Source organism: Taudactylus pleione, unplaced genomic scaffold (genome assembly GCF_031769625.1).
Source record: "Taudactylus pleione unplaced genomic scaffold, aTauple2 ptg000046l, whole genome shotgun sequence".
NCBI lineage: Eukaryota > Metazoa > Chordata > Amphibia > Anura > Myobatrachidae > Taudactylus > Taudactylus pleione.
Window position 1 is genome coordinate 9,338,786 of NW_028284448.1, and position 21,719 is coordinate 9,360,504.

The 21,719-nt window shown below is 46.9% G+C and overlaps 1 protein-coding gene across 2 annotated transcripts in view; it reads right to left on the reverse strand.

Moving 5' to 3' along the window:
* PPIL6 (peptidylprolyl isomerase like 6) overlaps window positions 1–21,719 on the reverse strand; it is a 50,236-nt gene that overhangs the window by 17,623 nt on the left and 10,894 nt on the right. Inside the window, exons 5-7 of one of the 2 annotated variants that reach the window (XM_088460409.1) lie at window positions 21,365–21,470; window positions 12,676–12,732; window positions 11,698–11,833 (exon numbers count right to left, since the gene is read on the reverse strand). In XM_088460409.1, coding sequence (XP_088316535.1) covers window positions 11,698–11,833; window positions 12,676–12,732; window positions 21,365–21,470 — 299 coding nt within the window. Of the gene's footprint in view, window positions 1–11,697; window positions 11,834–12,675; window positions 12,733–21,364; window positions 21,513–21,719 lie in introns of both variants that reach the window. The other variant, XM_088460408.1, reaches the window with a different exon arrangement.

The following is a 21,719-nucleotide window of genomic DNA, read 5'->3' on the forward strand; positions in this document are numbered from 1 at the left end:
ATTATATATGAATGTAGACATTGTGTATGTTTTATATTATCATTGTAATTTATTAAACCACTTCCAGAATTTGATTGATATATTTGCATATAAATTGGCATCCAATATTCTTAGTGCGCTGTTGTTATATATATAATTTTTAGTTTCTTCTTTTTAGCTTGCTACCATTCTTTTCAATGGCAGCAGTAGATTGGGTGTATTAGTGAGATTTATTCATTTACCTATATAGACATTTTGTAGGTTCATTTTAAATAGACTGTGGGAATTTTTGCCCTTCCAAGTGCCACAGGCTATTTGTTTTCTTTGCTAGTCTTTTTGGGACCTGGAACTGCTTGCCAGGAGTACCCCAGGCTTCTCCCATGAGCTCAGTGAGCTGTTCTGATTGAGGGAATTCAGCCTTAACCACCTTTTGATGGTTAAACATCTGGGTTTTAGGTTTAGGGTCCGGTTCATCATCCCCTATATTGAGGATTAATTTAACCACCATCACTAAAGCAGAAACATCCACTGTTGATTGATGGTGCTACTCACCCGAGTGCGACCTCAGATGATGCGTCAGAATCCGAAAGCTGGGTGGACTGGGAAAATGATACAGTCTTTGGTGGGTAATGGTCTGTCCGCCTATAACCTCTGCTGAGAGGCGGCAGATGTCTGAGCCATATTCTGAACTGGATGTTGAGTGGGCATAAACATCCATCCATGTTGAGTGGGCATAAACATCCATCCAAGTAGGATGCATAGGGGGTATCAACATAGTAGACTGTAATAGCTGTGGGTACCCCATGGTGGAAGCCAGCATGGGAGTTGATAAACGATCCACTAGCTGCATCATGATCTAGGATAAGGAGAAAACCCAAGGTGGCTCCTGTACAGGGGCTGGTAAGTTGGACTGGTGAGCAGATTTAGAACAATTAGCACATAGACCATCCTATATGAAATCCTGAGAGGGAAAGCCCGCAAAACAGGATTTGCATGTAACCAGCACAGGGGCCTCAGCCGCCTGTTTATCCTTGCCTTTGGAAGACATAGAAATAGCCAATAAGTAGCACACAATAAGTGTCTAGCTAATAATGCAAAGTGACACCCTTCACAAATACAAATATATGTGAAGTACTAATGAACCCCTAACACCTGTTAGTTGAGGGTTCGAGAAAGAGCAGCAGGGATAGATGTAACTGACAATAAGAAAGTTTAAGACAGTATATCACAACAACAGAGCTAGCATAGGTCACATACAGTGCATATAAATAATGGGATTTTGGTACCTACCGGTAAATCCTTTTCTCTGATTCCACAGGGGATACTGGAGGTGCTTACGCTGGGGTATAGAGGTGTGGATAACTGGAGCCGGAACTTTAAATAATTTAGAAGTGTGAAGCTCCTCCCCCTCTATGCCCCATCAGCCCTCAGTTTAGAAAATGAAGACCGAAAGGAGATGGAGAACAAGCAGAGTAAAAAGGGAGAGAACACACAATCAAAACATACAACATATGGAACAAACCAAACAGGCAGGCTAAGAGTGCAGAGGTGGGCGTCCAGTGTCCCTTGTGGAATCAGAGAAAAGGATTTACCGGTAGGTACCAAAATCCCATTTTCTCTTTCATCCACTAGGTGACACTGGAGGTGCTTACGCTGGGGACGTCCCAAAGTTTTCCCCACGGGCGGGAGCGCTCTGCGGGGCCTGCAGAACAAGACGGCCAAAACGGGATGCCGAAACCACGAACATATCAAATTTGTAAAACTTGACAAACGTGTGCACAGAAGACCAAGTGGCCGCATGGCACAACTGTGACGTGGAGGCTCCCCTACCAGCCGCCCAGGACGCACCCACAGAACGTGTGGAATGAGCCGAAATGGACGAAGGAGGCCGGCGTTCGGCACCAACATAAGCCTGATGAATAGTCAGTCGGATCCAACATGCCAAAGTCTGCTTAGACGCTGGCCAACCCCTCCGAACCGCATCATAGAGGACAAAAAGTGACTCAGACTTACGGAGGGAAGCAGTCCTGTCAACATAGATGCGGAGAGCTCTAACCACATCCAAGGTAGAAGAACCACCAGAGTCCTCCACCAAAGACGGTACCACAATAGGCTGATTAATATGAAAAGCCGACACTACCTTGGGAAGGAAGGCGGCTACCATCCAGAGTTCCGCCCTATCAGCATGAAACACAAGGTAAGGTGGCTTATAGGACAGAGCACCCAATTCCGAAACTCTACGAGCCGAAGCTAGAGCCAAGAGAAGGACAGTCTTCCAAGACAAGTACTTAATATCAACCTCTTCCAAATGTTCAAACATGGACGACTGAAGAAACAAAGCACTAAGTTCAAGTCCCAGGGAGCAATCGGAGGTACAAAAGGAGGCTGCACCCGCAAGACCCCCTGAAGAAACGTCTGCACCTCAGGAATGAGGGCCAATTTCCGTTGAAAGAAAATGGAAAGGGCAGAAACCTGCACCTTTAAAGTTCCAAGATGAAGGCCAGAATCCAGACCCGTCTGAAGAAAAAGCAGAAACCGGGACAACCGAAAAGTCCTAGATGGAAGATCCCAACTGGAACACCACGAGATATAAGAACGCCAGATGCGGTGATAATGCGCAGCAGAAACTGGTTTCCTGGCGCGTAGCATGGTGGAAATGACAGAGTCTGGGATTCCTCTGCGCCTTAGGATATCGGTTTCAAGAGCCACCCCGTTAAACGCAGTTGCGCTAGGTTGGGGTGTACTAAAGGACCTTGCTGTAGCAGATCCGGGCGCAGAGGAAGGGGCCACGGATCGTCTGACAATAGGGACCGAAGGTCCGCGAACCAACTCCTCCAAGGCCAGTTCGGAGCCACGAGAATGACAGAGGCTGACTCGTGTTTTATCCTTTTTAGCAGTCGAGGAAGAAGTGGAATCGGAGCAAAGAGGTAAACCAAGTCGTAGTTCCATGGAACTGTCATAGTGTCTACTGCCACTGCCTGCGGATCTCGAGTTCTTGACACGTATACCGGGAGCTGACGATTCAATCATGATGCCATGAGGTCCACCTGAGGGCATCCCCATCGACGTATCAGCGTGTTGAACACGTCTGGATGAAGCTTCCATTCCCCGGGGTGGATATCCTGTCGGCTTAGGTAATCTGCTTCCCAGTTGTCCACACCCGGGATGAATACCGCCGACAGGATTACTGACTGGCTTTCGGCCCACCTGAGAATCTGAGTTACTTCTCGCATGGCCATGTGACTCCGAGTCCCTCCTTGGTGGTTGATGTATGCGACGGCCGTCGCGTTGTCGGACTGAACTCTTACCGGACGAGTTCTTAGAAACTCTGTTGCTTCAATCAGAGCATTGTAGATCGCTCTGAGTTCCAACATATTTATGGGCCACTTTTGTTTTAGAGGGGACCATCGGCCCTGTAAATGATAATCGAGGACTACAGCTCCCCATCCTCGAAGGCTGGCATCCGTTGTTACGATGATCCAGTCCCACACTCCGAATCTCCGGCCCGCAAGAAGATTGTTGGATTGTGTCCACCAGAGAAGGGCCACTCTGGTAGCTGGGCTCAGACGGATCTGGCGATGTAGGAGCAGATGAGACCCTGACCCCTGTGTTAGTAGGTCCAGCTGAAACACCCTGGAATGGAACCGCCCAAACTGTATTGCCTCAAAGGCCGCTACCATCTTCCCCAGGAGACGCAGACAAAGAAGGAGGGACACCCTCTTTGGTCTGAGGACCAGCTGAACTAACAACCGGATATCCCGGGCCTTGTCTACTGGAAGGAAGATCCTCTGTGATGCCGTATCTAAGATCATGCCCAGAAACAGGAGCTTCTGGGACGGATTGAGATTTGATTTCTTGAAGTTTATTATCCAACCGTGTTGGATTAGAGTCTGATATGTCAGTAAGGCATGACTTGTAAGAAGAGATACCGACTGCGCCTTGAGTAACAGGTGGTCCAAATAAGGGATTATGTTCACTCCCGATGACCGAAGGAGAGCAATCATGACTGACATGAGTTTGGTGAAGATGCGGGGAGCCGAGGATAACCCGAACGGCAATGCCCGAAACTGATAATGATCCTTCAATATGGCGAAACGCAGAAAGGCTTGGTGTGGTTCCCAAATGGGAACGTGGAGATAAGCATCCTTGATATCCATGGATAATAGGAACTCTCCTGGTTCCAAGCTAGCAATAACGGACTGCAGAGACTCCATTTTGAACCGATACATCTTCAGATACAGGTTCAATGACTTGAGGTTCAAGATGGGCCTGACCGATCCATCCGGTTTGGGTACTACAAACAGGTTTGAGTAAAACCCCATACCTCGTTGATGTTCTGGAACTGGGACTAGCACAGATGATACTACTAGAGACTGGATAGCCTCCTGTAGAACCCTGGCCTTGTCTGCAGGTATTGACAGACTTGTAGTGAAGAACCGAGGTGGAGAGGGACCTCGAACTCTATTCGGTACCCCAGGGAAATTAGTCTGCGGATCCACGGCTCTGAAGATGTCTGGTTCCAAACTTGTTGAAATCTTTGCAGGCGGCCTCCCACTGTAGGTGGTCCCAGGTGGGACGGAAGACCGTCATGCCACCTGTTTTTCAGCTGGCTTAGGCTCCTGTCTACGTGCAACCAAGTGTGGGCGACCTCTACCTCTGCCGCCTCTTGCTTGGGAGGGAGGACCTCTGGCTCTACCACGAAAGGGATGTGGCGCACAAAAGGAATGAAAGGAAGGTCCAGTGTAAGATCATCTGGGAGCCAGTGCAGTTGACGGGAGGAAGGAAGACCTACCCCCCGTGGCGTGGGATAGCCATTTGTCTAATTCCGGGCCAAACAGCATGTCGCCATTGAATGGTAATCCCTCCACCGCACGCTTGGATTCTGCGTCCGCATGCCAGGCGCGCAACCAGAGGGCTCTGCGGCCCGAATAGCAGAAGCAGATATGCGAGCACTAATGTGACTGATATCTTTTGACGCTTCTCCCAGGAAAACTGCAGACTCGCGGATGTGTTCAGCTAGTAAGCGTAACTCTGCTCTAGAAGTACCCGAGTCCAAACCTGTAATCAACTGGTCAGCCCAGCAAACCACCGCTTTGTTAACCCAAGCAGTAACAAGGGTGGGCCTAAGTTGAGCACCCGCTGCGGTATAAATAGATCTTAGCGTTGTCTCTAATTTACGATCTGAAGGATCTTTTAGTACTGTAGCTCCCGGTACTGGGAGTGCTGCTTTTTTTTAGAAAGACGGGAGACGGACGCATCTACTGGAGGGGTGTTTCCCACTTCTCCATCATGGATGATGAAAAGGGTAGCTAGAATTTGGAACCGTTTATCCGGTTGCTTCCAGGCCACCGAGAGCTGCCGTTGAAGATGCAGTGAGAACAAAAAAAACGCCGAACTCTTTGGTTGATCATGAAATAATTCACACTCCTGGGATGCAGGAATAATATCCTCAGGTAAGTTAAGGATTTTTCTGACCGCCAAAATTAAAGATTCCACCCCGGGAGAAGTGGACTCTAACTCTAGAGGGGTATCGTCCTGTAATGCTTCCTCCAATTCCCCTTCCTCAGTATCCTCCGTAGCGAGGAATTCCTCGTCAGGCTCGCTTTTGTGTCGGTCCCTGTAAGGAAGTGGAGGGTGTGGACACAGCCATACCCATTACCTGTACTAGGGTGTCTAGAGACTTGGTTAGCCCAGCAACCCAGGGAGGCTGAGACTTACGTGACTCAGCTAACTGAGACGTTAAATCCGTCATTACTCCTACCATGTCAGCGGCCCATGTAGGCGCAGGTGAGGCAGTATTGGCCACAGGTGGATCAATTGCTATACAAGCATCACATAACGTGGACCCAGCAGCATGCGGCTTGGGTAGTTTGTTGTTACACCTAGAACAAACAAACATCTTTTGAGATGCTTTTGTCCCACACACAGAGGGACAGAGTATATACATAAGTAAAGAAAAAAACAGAAGGCTGGCTTGGGACACAGAGGAGATACACCCCACTCCCTTCCCATAGATCAGATTCCCTGCACCCCCAGTGTATTATGCACAGCCTCTGCTTAACTTGTAGCTGCTGTAGCCAGGAATAGGGAGCCAAAGAATCCAGCCTTCAGATCTGCTGCACTCTTCCTGTATAAGGGAGAGATGCAGGCATTTAAGAGTTAATAAACGGCAGCCACGCTGTTACTACAGCCGCTTGCCGCATATAGAGAGCCCGTGCTAATTAGGCCCCGCCCCCTTCTTCATACCCTAAGGGCTCCATTATGGCTGCTATATCCACCCCCCCCTCCCCTCCGCGCTACCCGCGTGTTCAACGGGGAGAGGGAAGAAGCAGGGAGCCGCGTGTAGCGCTGTGTATTCTCTAACACAGCGCAGGGCAACGCTGACAGCGGGACCCTGCAGCGCTGTCTAACAGCGCTATGCACATAGTAACACAGCGCAGTATGCTGTGTCAGCGCCGGGCAGCGGGGGCAGGAGCCGGGGGATGTGGGCAGGAGCCGGGGGATGTGCAGCTTGTTACTCACTGCGTGTCCCCTGTAGTCAGTCTCGGCAGGTCAGCAGAGTCTTCTCTTCTTGTGTGGAGACCTGCTGTGGCGATAAGGAGCTGTCAGGAGCTCTTGTAATGAGCCCTGTGCACTCCTTCCTGGTGTTTGCTAAAACACCAGGGCGCCAGGTACCCGGACCCCACCTTTTAGATAGGTGGCGAAGGGTACCTATAGGAGTGTAAAAGATGTATAAAATAAAATAAATGTATTTGCTGGAGCACAGCATAATGTGACCAGCTTCTAGTAGGCACATTTTCGAAACTGAGGGCTGATGGGGCATAGAGGGGGAGGAGCTTCACACTTCTAAATTATTTAAAGTGCCGGCTCCAGTTATCCACGCCTCTATACCCCAGCGTAAGCACCTCCAGTGTCCCCTAGTGGATGAAAGAGAAATATAAATATACTTATAATGGGCACTAAAATCAACTAGTCAAGCCTCCAAGGGCTGGTAGGATTTGTGCACTGTATAACCTGGCCCCAGGGACAGTCATACAGGGAGACTGCACCTGACATTCCTGAGACCTGTAGCTTCATAAAAGCATTGATTAATGGCTACTGAGCATCTCATATAGGAGGAGGGGCAACCCAGAAGTAAAAACTCTTGTGAGGGATCGCGCTGTTGGCTGGGGGAGGGGCTTCAGGGGGAGAGCCTACCTCCCCATTGCTGCATCAACCACCGGGTGCCACTGGCCTCTACATGGCCCCCGACGCCGGCTTTTAACCGCCCGGTGATCTAGTGGGGGAGCGGACGAACCAGTCCCCTCACTACAGTGTCTCCACCGCCAGAAGCAAGGACTGCCCAACATGTGATTCCCCGCAAACAGGGAATCGCCTTACCTGTTCTTCTCCATTTGCCTGACTGCAGCCCTGGGTTCCCAGTGGAGCGGCTAGCCAAGCCCCACTGGCGGCCGCCGAAATCACCAGACCGCTAACTGGTGTTGCGGCGTCGGCAGAGGTAGTAGGAGCAGCGGCACAGGCACTCATTAGGACGCCTTGCTGCTTGCTCAGATAAACAGAAAAAATAACTAATAAAATCAAAAGCTTGGGACTAAAGCAGTCCCCCTGTTATAAAAGATGCAACTGATCCTGTGCAGCACCAAATGAAAAACTGTCTGCCTGTGGCTATGTGGAGGAGGACTGGGGCATCCTGAGAGCTAAAGCTTAACTGTTTGGTGCCCGGATCACTCCAACCACACACACCCCATGGTATCCCTGTGGATCCCCTATGGACCCTGAAGAAGAAAAATCTTTTTTTTTTTTTGTCCTGCACAATCTGGGAAACAATAGGGACGTCCCAAAGCTATCCGTACAGCAGGGGGCACTGTGTTGTGGCATACAGCTTAGACACCTAGGCACCATGCCTTGTCAACCCAAACGCTCCCACAGATCAAGTCGAGTGAGCAGTAACATGCTCAGTGACTAGCTGAACCAGCCGCAACATAGGCAGCACATATGACTTTTGTAATCCACTGGGCTATAGTCTGTTTTGACGCCAGCCATCCCCTCTTTGGGGAGTCACAAAGCACAAAAAGACTTTCAGTTCGACTGAGGTCTTTAGTCTACTTAAGATAGATGCTCCCTACATCTAGAGTCTGGGAAACCTGAAAATCTGTTGATGAACCAGACCAATCTACAGCCGGATCCATAATTTCTTGATTAATGTGGAATTTTGAAAACCACTTTAAATTGAAAGGATGGTTTCTTTACTAAAACTAACTGAACGTGCAAACTAAGGCAAAAAGTTGGGAGACTCTTCTTGCTGAAGCATTAGTAAGGTAGTTTTCAAGGATAAGAACTTAAGCTCAGGCTCCTATAATGGTTCAAATGGATGTTCCTGAACAAAATGCAGTACTAGACAAAGGTCCCAGGGTGCCACAGGAAGTATATAGGGGGCTGCATGTGGAGTATGCCCTGCATAAAATGTGAACTTTCAAAGTTAATGCTAGCTTTCACTGAAAATATATAGACAGAGCAGAAACCCGAACCTTTAAACATCTGAGCCCCCCTTCTAGGCCATTTTGTAAGAATTGTTAGATTCTACTAAGACAGAAAGTGGACGCAAGAAAACTCATTGATTCGCACCAGGAAATATATGATTTCCAAATGATAGTTCCTTGCTGAGGCTGGGTTTCTGACTTCAAGCATGGTTTAAGTGACAGTGTCTGAAAAACCCTTTGCTTTCAATATGGAGGACTCAACAGCCACCCCGTTAAAGCTAGATGACCTAATACGTGGTGCATTATGGGTCCTTGGAATAGGAGGTCTGGTCTCAACGGAAGGTGCCAATGGGAATTTATTTACATCTTCTGCAAAGCCAACCCAGAGCAACAAGAATAACTCGAGCCTTCTCCCTCTTTATTCTCTCTAGAACTCTCAGCAACATTGCCAGAGGAAGGAATAGATAAAATTAGACAGAAGTTCCAAGGGGCTACAATTTCCTCTACCAGACTGGCTGCCAGATTTCGAGGTCTGGAGCTATAGGTCAGTAACTGGTGATTCTGCCTAGATGCCATCATATCTACGTCTGACAGGCCCCATCGATCTACGAAATCATCAGGGAGGCAAACCACTCCCTGGATAAATGCTTTTCCTGCTCAGGTAGTCTGTTTCCTAATTCTCCACAACGAAGATGACTTTTCCGCCACCTAATTATAAGAGCAGTCTCCTGCTCCTGGTTTTCCCTGGTGATTCAGGTATGCTATTGCCATAGCATTGTCTGGTTGAGTTCTCGCTGGAAAGCCCTGGTGCACTTAGTAGAGCATTGTATACTGCCCTCAGCTCTAAAATATTTATTGAGAGATCATATTCTCCCATTTGAAATGGGATGGTAAAAGTCAAACAAATATAGCAGCGCTTGGAGTATTCAGTCAACGAGATAGATATCCTATATTGTTTATTTTATAAAGTATATTAGAGTAGCATAAATGCAATTTATTTTAATGTAATCATAGTAGCGCTACATATTGTTTTTTATTCTTCTTTGGATGGTAAAAGTCATCTGGTTTTGAAACCAGAAAAATGGTTTGCTTCAGGACAGCAATAACTTCTGCCTGGAGTAGATCTAATATTGCCTTTTTTTATACATCTGTGGTAGTCTTTGGAAAGATCCGTGATAAAGAAATTGTGAGGTGTCTGCAAAAGATCTAATTTGTAACGTCTCAAAATAATTTTCCTCACATATCTTATGTGGTCGATGATCACCTATCCCAAAAAAGGAGAAGAGGGGCTCCCACCTCAGGGGCCCCTTTGTGGAAGAGTGACTAGTCTTGCTAGGCTTAATGGATGGTTTGGAGGGTGGGCAGCGTCCTGTCCAAGCTTGCCTTTCTCTGGAGAGAGTTCCTCGCCGGACAAATAATTGTCCTCTAGCAGACACTTGCCCTTTCGTTTTTACAGGGAGTAAAAGGGAATGAAATGAAATTCCTCTTGGCCTATGAGCCGAGGAAGGGAGAAAATAAAATTATTGTTCTCGCAACATTGGGTAAAAGTTATCAAGCTCAGCACTAAAGAAGACTTCTCCTTCAAAAGGAAGTGCTTCCAATGATCTTTTAGAATCTGAGTCTACATGCCAGACTCACAGCCACAAATCTCATCTAACTGCAACAGCTGTTGCAGAGATCCTAGAAGAAACTATAGGTGCATCAATAGCCACCTCACCAAGATAATTAGCAGACTCCTTAATATGCTCTAGTCTACAAGTTGTAGCAGGTTTGATCTCTGAGTGCAAGAAGAGAGACCGTGAGATAACTCATCCCATTTTTCAATCTCTTTCTTAACTGAAGTAGAAGTTAACTGAAAGTGGCCTAAGATATAAATAGCAATGAGAGTGGTTTCCGTTTTCCAAACTGAACTATCCTTAAGGACAGCAGCTCCAAGAACAGGAATAGCTGTTTTCATAGATAAATGAGAAACAGAGGAATCCAAAATAGGAGGAAGTTCCCATTTGGCTCTATGTGTACGGGATAATAGATAAAAAGACATTAAATGGCAAGATACCATGAATTTTGATCTGGAGGTTGCCATGCTTCAGTCAGAAGATCCACAAGTTGAGAAAGGAGCGGGCAGCATGGAAATGCATTAAGTTTCTCATACATCTAGCCTCAATATGCTATGCAGCGTGACTGCCATGAGTGAGCCGCCAGGTCCCATGCTACTCTGCTAGTGTTGGGCATCTTTTTTTGCTGAAAATGCATCTAACTTGCAATGCAATGCGACTAGGGAAGCAGTCGGAAAGCCGATAGACGAAATCCCGCCCGCCGGCTTCCCGACTATCTAATCCCGGCAAGGTACTAATGACAGGCGTTAAAATCCCGACGCCTGTCATTAGACCTACGTCGGGAGCCTGACACCAGCATACCGATCGAAGGTAAACCGGGCGTGGACAGCCACAGAGGGGGGAGGGCTAGGCACACCCCCGGGAGGGTTAGGGTTAGGCTAGGGGAAGGGGGGGTTAGAGTCAGGCACCCCCCGGGGGAAGGTTAGGCACCCCCCGGGAGACAGGGTTAGGCTGTGGGGAAGGGGAGGGGGGTAGGTTTAGGGAACTTAGAGGGGGGTTAGGGTTAGGCACTTGATGGGAGGTTAGGGACCCCTAAGGGGTTGGGATTAGAACAACCGGCCATGCGGCCAGCGGTAAATCATACTGATTCCCTTTGATTTATAACACTTGCATATCTGTGTGCACCTGAGTTTGTATATGAAGCACAATGGAATATGGAATGAAAAACACTGCGACCGCTACATTGTAGCACTTCATATACAGATTCAGAGACATCAGGTGCACACAGATATACAAGTTTAAATTAATCAGCACAGTCTTCTGGTGTGTCCTAGTTGTGTCGCAAATTAGAAGCATTTTTGGCAAAAAAGACAAGCAGCGCTAGCAGAGTCTCACGGGACCTGACACGCAGAGAGGGGCTTTTTAGCGCAACTGCAGCAAAGCTGTGTAAGGACACATATGTAGATGTATGAGGATAGTATGTTCATCCAAAGGAGTTGTCTGATCGCCATACTGGGGTCAACAAGAACTAAACTTAACCTCTGCTTTATTATTTGATGTTTTCAATTTCCTCTGCATTAAATGTTTTTCTTTTTTTTTAATATTGAACAATGGACAAATTTATATTCAACCGAAACTATGGTAACAAATTTACATTTAAAAACCATATAGAATTTACTTACCCAAATGCCACAAGCTTTCTATCCATATACGGAGTGGCCTGCAGCGTGATATAGAATTGGGAACCATTTGAATGTCGCCCCTTATTGGCCATTCCAAGGATTCCACGTTTATTGTGAGAAAATGCAAAATTTTCATCTGTAAAACAGATCACTATAAGTAATCACTATAGAACTTCTGCATGTGTTCATGAGAGAGGAATGAGATTTATCTGAAAAGGGAATTAATTGTACAAGGCACTGTCAATATATGCTATTAAGTGACATAAGGAAAGATTTACGATTTTCCTCTGACAATTAAAGCATGCGAATGCTAGCATAAGCATGAGAGGACATAAGCACCCTGTTTTTTTTATTGTACTAGTACTGGTTAGAACTGGCTTTGGGTTGCAGTCTCGTTATTGGTAATTGTATTGGTTCAGTCAAAGCTGACAGCCTATCAGGGACCTGTTTAGGCGGGCTCTGTTTAGGAATATTAGGGCACTGGGAGGAGTCAGCTTCCTCTTTTCCAGTTGTGATCCCACCCACCCACCCTGAAAATTTTGAATTGGCTTGGGCCGATGTTATTCGTCGGAATGTTGTTTTCTTCCAACAGGCGGAAAGCAGTGCTTCTCGGCGGCTCAATTTAGTGCGGCTGAACTTGGCTAGCATCCCCCCTTTGAGAGAGGCAAGTCGGTTGCTGCCTTAGGGGAGGACCAGGTCTCCATATTATGGAGGGACCAGCACTTTGCTAGATTAAGGGGGGATGGTACTACTCAAGATAGCTCACACTTGGCGGTGGAATCTCCACCCCCATCTTAGTAATACATTCTTCATATGGGCTGATCGAATATTACAGATCAATTTATAATACGATTTAAATAAATTTGGCTGCGACCTCTTTTTTGCAAATCTATTCAGTTGTTAGTGTCGTTATTTTAGATGGTTATGTTTAAGTTAAGTATGGTAAATAATAAAACTATGGGTGACTTATCTATTTACCTTCAAATGTACCTCCATAAATAGATTCTCCTTCATTTCCTTTTCCAGACAATATATCTATTTAAAATATAAAAAGTATCAGTTACATAACAACATCACATTGTAGGGCTCACACATGGGGCCTGATTCTGAGTGGTATGCAGTGGCGGCCGTGTCTGCATCTTTTGGAGGTCACACGTCTGTGACTTTATGCAAATATGCTACAAGCCCCTCCCTGGTGTACATCCGTGTGACTGAGACACCCAATTTAAGCATCTGAATATGGCCACCAATGTGAGCGATGTAAGCGTCTGTGTACACAACCAATTCAGTGAAACGCCAGCGACACTCCCATAACACACCCATAAGACGGACCAACTCTAAGTATCTGAATAGCCTCCGCTTCTGGCATCACCCAGTCATGGCACAATACATTTATACCTGCCACTCTTCATGAACACAATCAGGGCGTATGCACGAATGCCCCCTGGCCTGCTCTCTCACTCCCTTCCTTTCAGAGATGAGGAGCAGGGATGCCGGGCTGAGAAGAGTCAGTGGCCCTGATTCAGAGCCGGACGCTCTGACAGAGCGCTCGCTCTGAATCAGGGCCGGTCTTTTTTTTTTTTACAACGGCCTCCTAGCCGCTCGCATAGCTGTGGGTGACCACCCACAGCTATAGCGGGCGGCCAGGAAGATGGACGCGATGGTCAAGACCATCGTGACCATCGGGCTTGCGACGAGACCCTTGTGGTAGGGTCTCGTGGCCGCAAGCCCCAGAGAGATTTTGGTTCTTACAGAGCCGGAATCTCTCCACTGACATCACTTGTGATGTCAGTGGGGCCACCCCCAGACGGTAGGCATTCTCATGGGAACGCCTCCGTCTGTGCAGCCACCCCCCGGCCTGCCCACCAAAGGGGGCGTGCTGTCACTCAACATCGACAGCACGCCCCCTTTGGTACGAGACTCGGAGCGACGGATTGCCCATCGCTATCCGGGTCTCGCGCATGCGCATGACGGGCCACCATCAACCCGGTTGCGAGCGCTCAGCGCTTGCGACCGGGTCTGAATCAGGCCCAGTATTCAGTGTTCTCCTCAGAATTTTTTTTCACCTGGGTGGCATCAAGAAGTCGCCGGGTGGGGGACTTCACAATAATAAAAGGTTTTAAACCCTGACCTTATAATGATTTAAGAAAAAAAAAAACACCTAGAGCTAGGCAAGCAGGAGTATCAAGTATTAATGCAGTAGTAGAAGAAAGAGGTAATAGCCAACCTCACTTGCAAAAACAGAAAAATTGTATACTGCGCTCTAATACTTATGTTGGGACATTAGTATACTAGAAGAATAGTATATATGAAAATGTATTAAAAAATGCAGTTATTAATACAAAACAGGAATCATAAGAATGAATAAACAATCTTCACATGTATCTTATAGTTTCTCATATGACGATTAATTAACTATAGTCAGATTCACATTGTGAGCATATTGTATTCCAATTACATAAAGAATTGTATTCAGAGTAAAAAAAAGAGATGATCAGGCTCTTTATGAATTATAAAATGGGAGTGATAATTCCAATATGAAGCAGCTAAATCTTTGCAATAAAAAACTCAAATGTTACTGTTGCCAGTAACTAGTTTCAGACTGTGGTTTGATTATATCCACATAGCTGATACTGTTGCAAATAGTATCTAGGTGGCGATTCCCTGGAGATTCTCTCTGATAGAAATGCAGCTTTAGAACCAGCTCTCCTTCGGATATCAGATGGAGAAAAATTAGCCAGTCACAATAGGATAATATAGTCACTGTTTTATCAGCCAGACCCAGTAAGTGTATAAAAGTCTTGTCGTCTTATATAGCCCAAAGTCACAGTTTATGTCACCTTAGCTCATCCACTGTTAATAGTCCCGTATATATGCACACCGGTCGACAGGGTCTTGTTAGTATAGGTCACTAACAGCCCGTACCTAGCACTGCACCTGTGAGGCAGCTTAAACACGGCATAAGGGGACAGCTTGATACACTGTGACACCGTGATCTCAGACGGCTCACGTCTCTGTGTTTCTTTGGCGGCGTAGAGTATTTACTGGGTAGTAGCTAGCACTCGGTGGCCGCGTGTTATACCACCGTAGTCGTGGTCGGCTCCCGTATTTGCAGTAGCCTAGCGGTGTGGAGCTTGTAGCGGATAGTGGGTACTGGTTAATTGCCGCGTGCTGATTAGCAGGCAGCTGGACATAAAATGTAATCCCCGGTGTTCCTGTAGGAGAACAGCAATGTGTTTCGGCTACCACCGTAGCCTTTTTCAAGCTGAGCAGAAACCTCAACTCTAAGGAAGGCCAGACAGAGACCCAGGTCTAACCCAGTCTGGAGAAAGGCAAACACACAGGAGACCCCAAAAACTGTAGGGTCTGGATGAGCACCATTGAAAGTAAGAGTGCCAAACTCTGTAATAGATGTGGGCTGAGGCAGGCTTACGTGCCCAGAGCGTCTTCTGGGCCAAAGATTGAGAGAAACCTTTGGCTCTATGGAGAGACTCTGTAGGATGATACCCCAATGTCGCCAGGGCCAGACTGGGGATATTAGTATCACTGTGCCACCTTCTTGCTTGAACTTTCAAATTACCCTCGGGAGGAGGGAGATCGGAGGAAAGAGGTATGCGAGATTGAAGTCCCACCTCACTGCCAGAGCGTCCACAAAGGTGGCTGAGGGGTCTCTGGTTCTGGACCCGTACCTGGGGACCTTGTGGTTGTGATGTGGGGCCATGAGGTCTATGTCTAGCAAACCCCATTTGTCCACCAGAAGTTGAAAGATATCCAGGTGGAGAGCTCACTCTCCGGCGTGTATGTCCGCTTCCCAGTTGAGAACTCCAGGAATAAAACACTGCAGAGATTGCCGTGAGATGACATTCAGCCCAAACCAGAATGTATGCCACTTCTCGCATGGCTGCCCAACTTCTCGTGCCTCCCTGATGGTTGAGGTACGCTACCACAGTTGCGTTGTCGGACTGGATCTGTCCCGGCCTGCCACGGAAAAGATCTTGCGCCTGAGTAGTGCTCTATACACTGCTAGAAGCTCCAGAATGTTTATAGGCAGATGACTTTCCTGAGTTGTCCACCGTCCTTGAAAGTTATGATGACCGACTACCGCGCCCCATTCACTAAGGCTGGCATCTGTCGCGAGAAGTTCCCAGATTGGAATCCAGAAGGGGCAACCATTGTCCAGAAGGGACGTCTGTAGCTACCATGAGAGGAAAAGCCGAACCTCCGAAGAGAGGAGGATCATCTGGGACTGGATCAGATGATACTGTCCATTCCACCGGGAGAGAATCAGCTGTTGAAGGGTCCTCAAGTGGAACTGGGCGTATTCCACCATATCGAAGGTGGATACCATGGACCCCAGGACTTGCATTGCTGAATGAATGGATACCCTCCGATTGTGGAGCAAGCTGCACACATGCAAGTGTAGTGTCAAAATCTTGTCTGCTGGCAGAAAGATCCTCTGTATTCAAGAATCTTGGATGATCCAGCCGTGTGTTTGCAGACACTCCATGGTCAGCTGGAGAATGTGTTTTAACACAACCGGTCAGTGTGCCAAGTTTAAGAAGTCATCTAGGTATGGCAGGATTTTGACTCCCTGGTGTCTGAGGTGTGCCGCGATCACTACCATTATTTTGGTAAAGACCAGAGGGGCCGTTGACATACCAAAGGACAGCACCCAATGCTGGTAATGTTGCTGCAGAACAGCATATCATAGGAACCGCTGGTGGATTGGAGTACTAGGTACATGCATGTATGCATCCTGAATGTCCAGAGAAACCATGAAATCTCCAGTCTGCAATGCCAGGACAATAGATCATAGAGTTTCCATGTGGAACTTGGGTACTCTGATAAACTTGTTGAGGGGTTTGAGATTCAGAATAGGCTGATGAGACCCATTCGGCTTCTGAATCAAAAAGAGAGTGGAATAAAAACCAGTTCCTCTCAGAGCCAAAAGGAACAGTATTATCACACCTGAACGCAGCAGGGAGTGAATGGCCTCCTGAAGGGCCAAGGTCTTGATAGGGTCTGATGGGGGACCTGTACAAAAAAATTGCTGGGGAGGACACCTCAGGAAAGTGAGGGCGTACCCGTGAGACTACTTCTCGGACCCAGGCGTCTGTTGTTGTTTGACACCAAAAATCGGAAAATTGAAGAAGTCGGGCTCCCACCCTGGGATCCCCCAGGAGGAGGCCCGCCCCATCAGGCAGAGGGTTTGTCGTCCGACTTGGAAGCCGGACGTCTGGCTGACCAAGACTACTTGACTCGCAGTTTGGTGGTCTTGTAAGAACTAGACTGATTGGGAAAGGGCTGACCTCTTGCCTTACCCTGGGGGCAGAAAAATTGAGAAGAGAACATCCTAGGCTTAGGGGCAGCTGCTGATGGCAGAAAGGCAAATTTTGAGGCTGCCACGGTAAAAACAATCTTGTCCAATTCTGCGCCAAACAGCCTGTCTCCAGAGAAGGGTAAGGATTTGAGTGCCTTCTTGGATCCCATGTCCGCCTTCCAGGACCGTACCCAAAGGACCTGGCGTGTTACTACCGAGGTCGCATATGCCTTAGAGGCAAGGAGTCCAGTATCCAACGCAGCTTATCCCAAATATGAGGCACCGTAGAGCTTCTGACTAAGCGTGCCATACTGATTGAGGTAATTCAGCCTTAACCACCTTCTGACGTTTAAACATCAGGGTTTTAGATTTAGGGGCCAGTTCATCATCCTCTATATTCAGGATTGATTTAACCGCCCTCACTAAAGTAGGAACATCCACTGTTGCGACTCGGAATCAGAACCTTGCCTCCTCAGATGATGCATCAGAATCTGAAAGCTGGGTGGACTGAGAGGATGATAGAGTCTTCCTATGTGCTTTGGTGGATAATAGTCTGCCTGCCTGCCTGTAACCTTTGCTGAGAGGCGGCATACATATGAGCCATATCCTGAACTGGGTGGGCATAAACATCCATCCAAGGATGCATAGGGGGTACCAACATAGTAGGCTGTAATAGCTGTGGGTACCTCATGTTAGGAGGCAGCATGTGACTTGACAAACGATCCATTAGCTGCTTCATGACCTGGGATAAGGAGGCACCCAAGGTGGCTCATACACAGGGGCTGGTAAGGTGGACTGGTGAGCAGATTTATAACAATTAGCACATAGACCATCCTATATGAAATCCTGAGAGGGAAAGCCCGCAAAACAAGATTTGCATGTAACCAGTACAGGGGCCTCAGCCTCCTGTTTATTCTTGCCTTTGGAAGACATAGAAATAGCCAATAAGTAGCACACAATAACTGTCTAGTTAATAATGCAATGTGACACCATTCACAAATACAAGTAAATGTGAAGTACTAATACCCCTACACACCTGGTAGTTGGGGGTTGAAAAAGAGCAGCAGGGATAGATATAACTGACAGTCATAAAGGATAGATATAACCGACAGTCAGAAAGTTTGAGAGTATATCACAACAACAAAGCTAGCACAAGTCACATACAATGCATATAATATACTTATAAGGGCACTAAATCAACTACTCAAGCCTCCAAAGGCTGGTAGGATTTGTGCACTGTATAACCTGGCACCAGGGAGAGGCATACAGGGAGACTGCACCCGACACTCCTGAGACCTGTAGCTTTAGAAAAGCATGGATTAATGGTTACTGAGCGTCTCATATAGGAGGAGGGAGAGTAGGAGGAGCAGCCCAGAAGGGAAAACTCTTGTGAGGGATCGCGCTCTGGGCTGGGGGCGGGGCTGTCGGGGGAGAGCCTACCTCCCCACTGCTGCATCAACCACTGGGTGCCGCTGGCCTCTACCTGGTCCCGGACGACGGCTTTTAAACGCCCCAGTAGCCTAGTGGAGGAGCGGATGAACCAGTCGCCCCACTACAGTGTCTCCACTGCTGGAAGTCAGGACAGTACAACATGCGATTCCCCTCAAGCAGGGAATTGCCTTACCTGTTCATTTCCATTTGCCTGGCTGCAGCCCTGGATACCCAGTGGAGCGGCCAGCAAAGCCCTGCTGGCGCCCGCTGAAATCACCAGACCACTATTTGCGTTTCTGCGCCGGCGGAGGTAGTTGGAGCAAAGGGCAAAGGCACAGGCACCCATCAGGACGCCTTGCTGCTTGCTCAGACGAACAGAAAAAATTAAATAACTAATAAAGTTAAAAGCTTGGGACTGCTAGAGCAATCCCCCGGTTATAAAAGATGCGACTGATTCTGTCCAGCACCAAACAAAATACTGTCCGTATGTCCAGTGCAACCTGGGAGCTAAAGCTTAACTGTTTGGTGCCCGGATCACTCCAACCACACACTCCCCATGGTATCCCTGTGGATCCCCTATGGACCCTGAAGAAGAAAAATCTTTGTAACTTTTAGTTCCTCGTTATATGCATTACTTGCTATACATACAGAGGGCCTGATTCATTATGGATCACTATTGCAATCGCAGCTGCGATTATGCACGCAGTTCTGCTGCGAAAATATGCTAATGTTTGCAACTGCTCAGCCAGCATAGAGACGCCCACTACCGCTTTCTCACATCCGTAATACCTCACAGTCCTGTGTATACATCAGTAACATCGGCCCCTCACGAAGAATTACAGCAGGTCTCACCTGTCTCAGAAATTGCAACCCTTGTTGTATGCAGTGAGTACTCAAGCTGTGTATACTTTCGCAGTGGCTAATTTTTGCACGCCCATGTAATGGTGTTCAAGCGGACTGGCACACCTGCGTTTCTCCGACCACTCCCTCCTCACCACCCCCAAACGTTGCAGTCCCGTCACTCAGACTGTGATGGCTCTCTGTCGACGTGCGTCAGCAGTGCTATCGCAATCCTGACTTGCGCATGCACACTGCGTTGCATACGCAAGCGCAGTACACACCATCGGCAGATCTGCATACGCTGTTGCAATTGCGATCTGTGATGAACCAGGCCCAGAGTACCTTCTGAATGTAGAGATGCTTTGATACTTAAATTTGATTTTCTAGAATTTTTCGTACCATACTTAATACATGCTCCTTTTAAAGGTTTTCTTTTTCTACAATTTTGTAATTGATTGTATGTTTGGAATGTGAAACTTAAGACACTATCAGGATCGTACATTGTATTCTATTTTTATGATTCCAATAAAAAAAAAAAAAAATGCAAGGACAAAGTACAATACTTATGTCTCTAATGAAGAGCCTTTATAGTGTGTGCAGGCGTCCAGGTCATGCAAACATTGATACAAGAAAATTTACTGTGATCAGATAAGACTAAAGCTGCCCATCCACTAACAGACCTCAAAACGACTGCGCAATTACGACGTAATCGTGCAGTCGTTTGTCAGTCTGTGATGAGCCTGCACTGATAGAGCAGTCAGTCAGTGTAGGCACATCAATCATCTGCAAACATGCTGAACCTGACGTTATCATCAGGTTGTCCAGCATGATAGAGGTCTAAAACGACAGCGGGAGCGCGCATCGCTGGTCATTTTAGACATTTTTCTAAATGATTTGCAAACGATTAGTGAACAATTGAATGATAACAATATCGTTATCGTTCAATTTAATCATCTAGTGGATGGGCACCTTTAAGCTGGGTACACACTATACAATGTATCATACAATATATTGTTTTGACGTGTATCGGAATGATATATTTTACACATCATATAGTGTCGGCCGATCCGTCACTCTCAATGGTCGTTCGTCGCATTGTCCCATCTGCTGTTCTGCACGGCAGATGGGAAGAGGCAATGAACAACGCGGTGCAGTTACCTGCAGCATGTAACGATGCATCGTACACCAGATCATTCAGTGTGTACGGCTCGCGCAATATATTACATCGCATCGCACCGTCGCTGGGTTGCATGGTCGTACAGTGTACACAGTTTTAGAACAAACTGACATTATCTACTTTATTGCTGCCTACTCCTACTTTTTATTTATGTGACTTCTCTTTTCTTCATATCTCCTCTCTGCTGTGATATATTATATGAAAATTAAGTTTTTCCCAAGTTATATAAATGCATACACTTTGGGCCTGATTCAGAGTTGGGAATAGAGAGAGATCTCTCTCTCTCAATTGATCATCTTGGTGAAACCATGCTGCACTGCAGGTGGGGCAGATTTAAAATGTGCAGAGAGATTTAGATTTGGGAGGAGTGTTTTCAAACTGACATCTAAATTGTATAGTAATAATAAAGCTGTGCAGTATTTGTGGGCTACATGTAAAAGCAGCCAGTATTTACCCTACATGCAAAAAAATGTATGTATTTACACCCCTTGCCATGCAATATGGTTTGTTCAGATACACAGTTAAGTGCTATCTCTCTCTCTATTCCCAACTCTAATGGAGCATACACACGGTCAGATTTGTCAGATGAACGATTTTACCAAAGTTTTGAACGATTGAACGATTTTTGACTGCATTAAAATGAATGGAATCGTCGAAGTCTGACTGCAAACACATCAGATGTCAGATATCGTTATCTGACAAACGGGAACGCTCATCGTTCATCGTCCATCGTTCGGGCATGTCAGATATGTCAGCTTTTCCTTCAGATATGAACGACTGAACGATTTTTAAATCGTTATCGTTCAGATCTGAAGGAAAAATCTGACCGTGTGTATGCACCATAAATCAGGCCCTTTGTTTCGTAAGATACATTCAGTTACGTGTGAAACCATAGTTACCTCCCCCTTGTATCCAGCCATTTTTCACTATGCGGTGGAACAGAGACCCTTTGTAATGCAACTTCACGCCACTTGCAGAGTTCCCTGCTTCTCCGGTGCACAACAGCTGGAAGTTTTTACATGTTTTAGGATATAGATCTGAGAATAACTGTAATATAGAAATGCAAATACTTTGCTGATAAGGAATGCATAAATATGATTTAAAGTCATTAAAATAGCATATATTGTGTCACGACCAGGGTTTCGTGGCATGGTGGTTTGCGGTCCTTGCCGGTGAGGGCGCTGTGGCACGGTCCTTCCGGCGAGGGAGCTGGAGCGTGGAGACTGGCATTGGGTGTGCGCAGGGGTCTGCCAG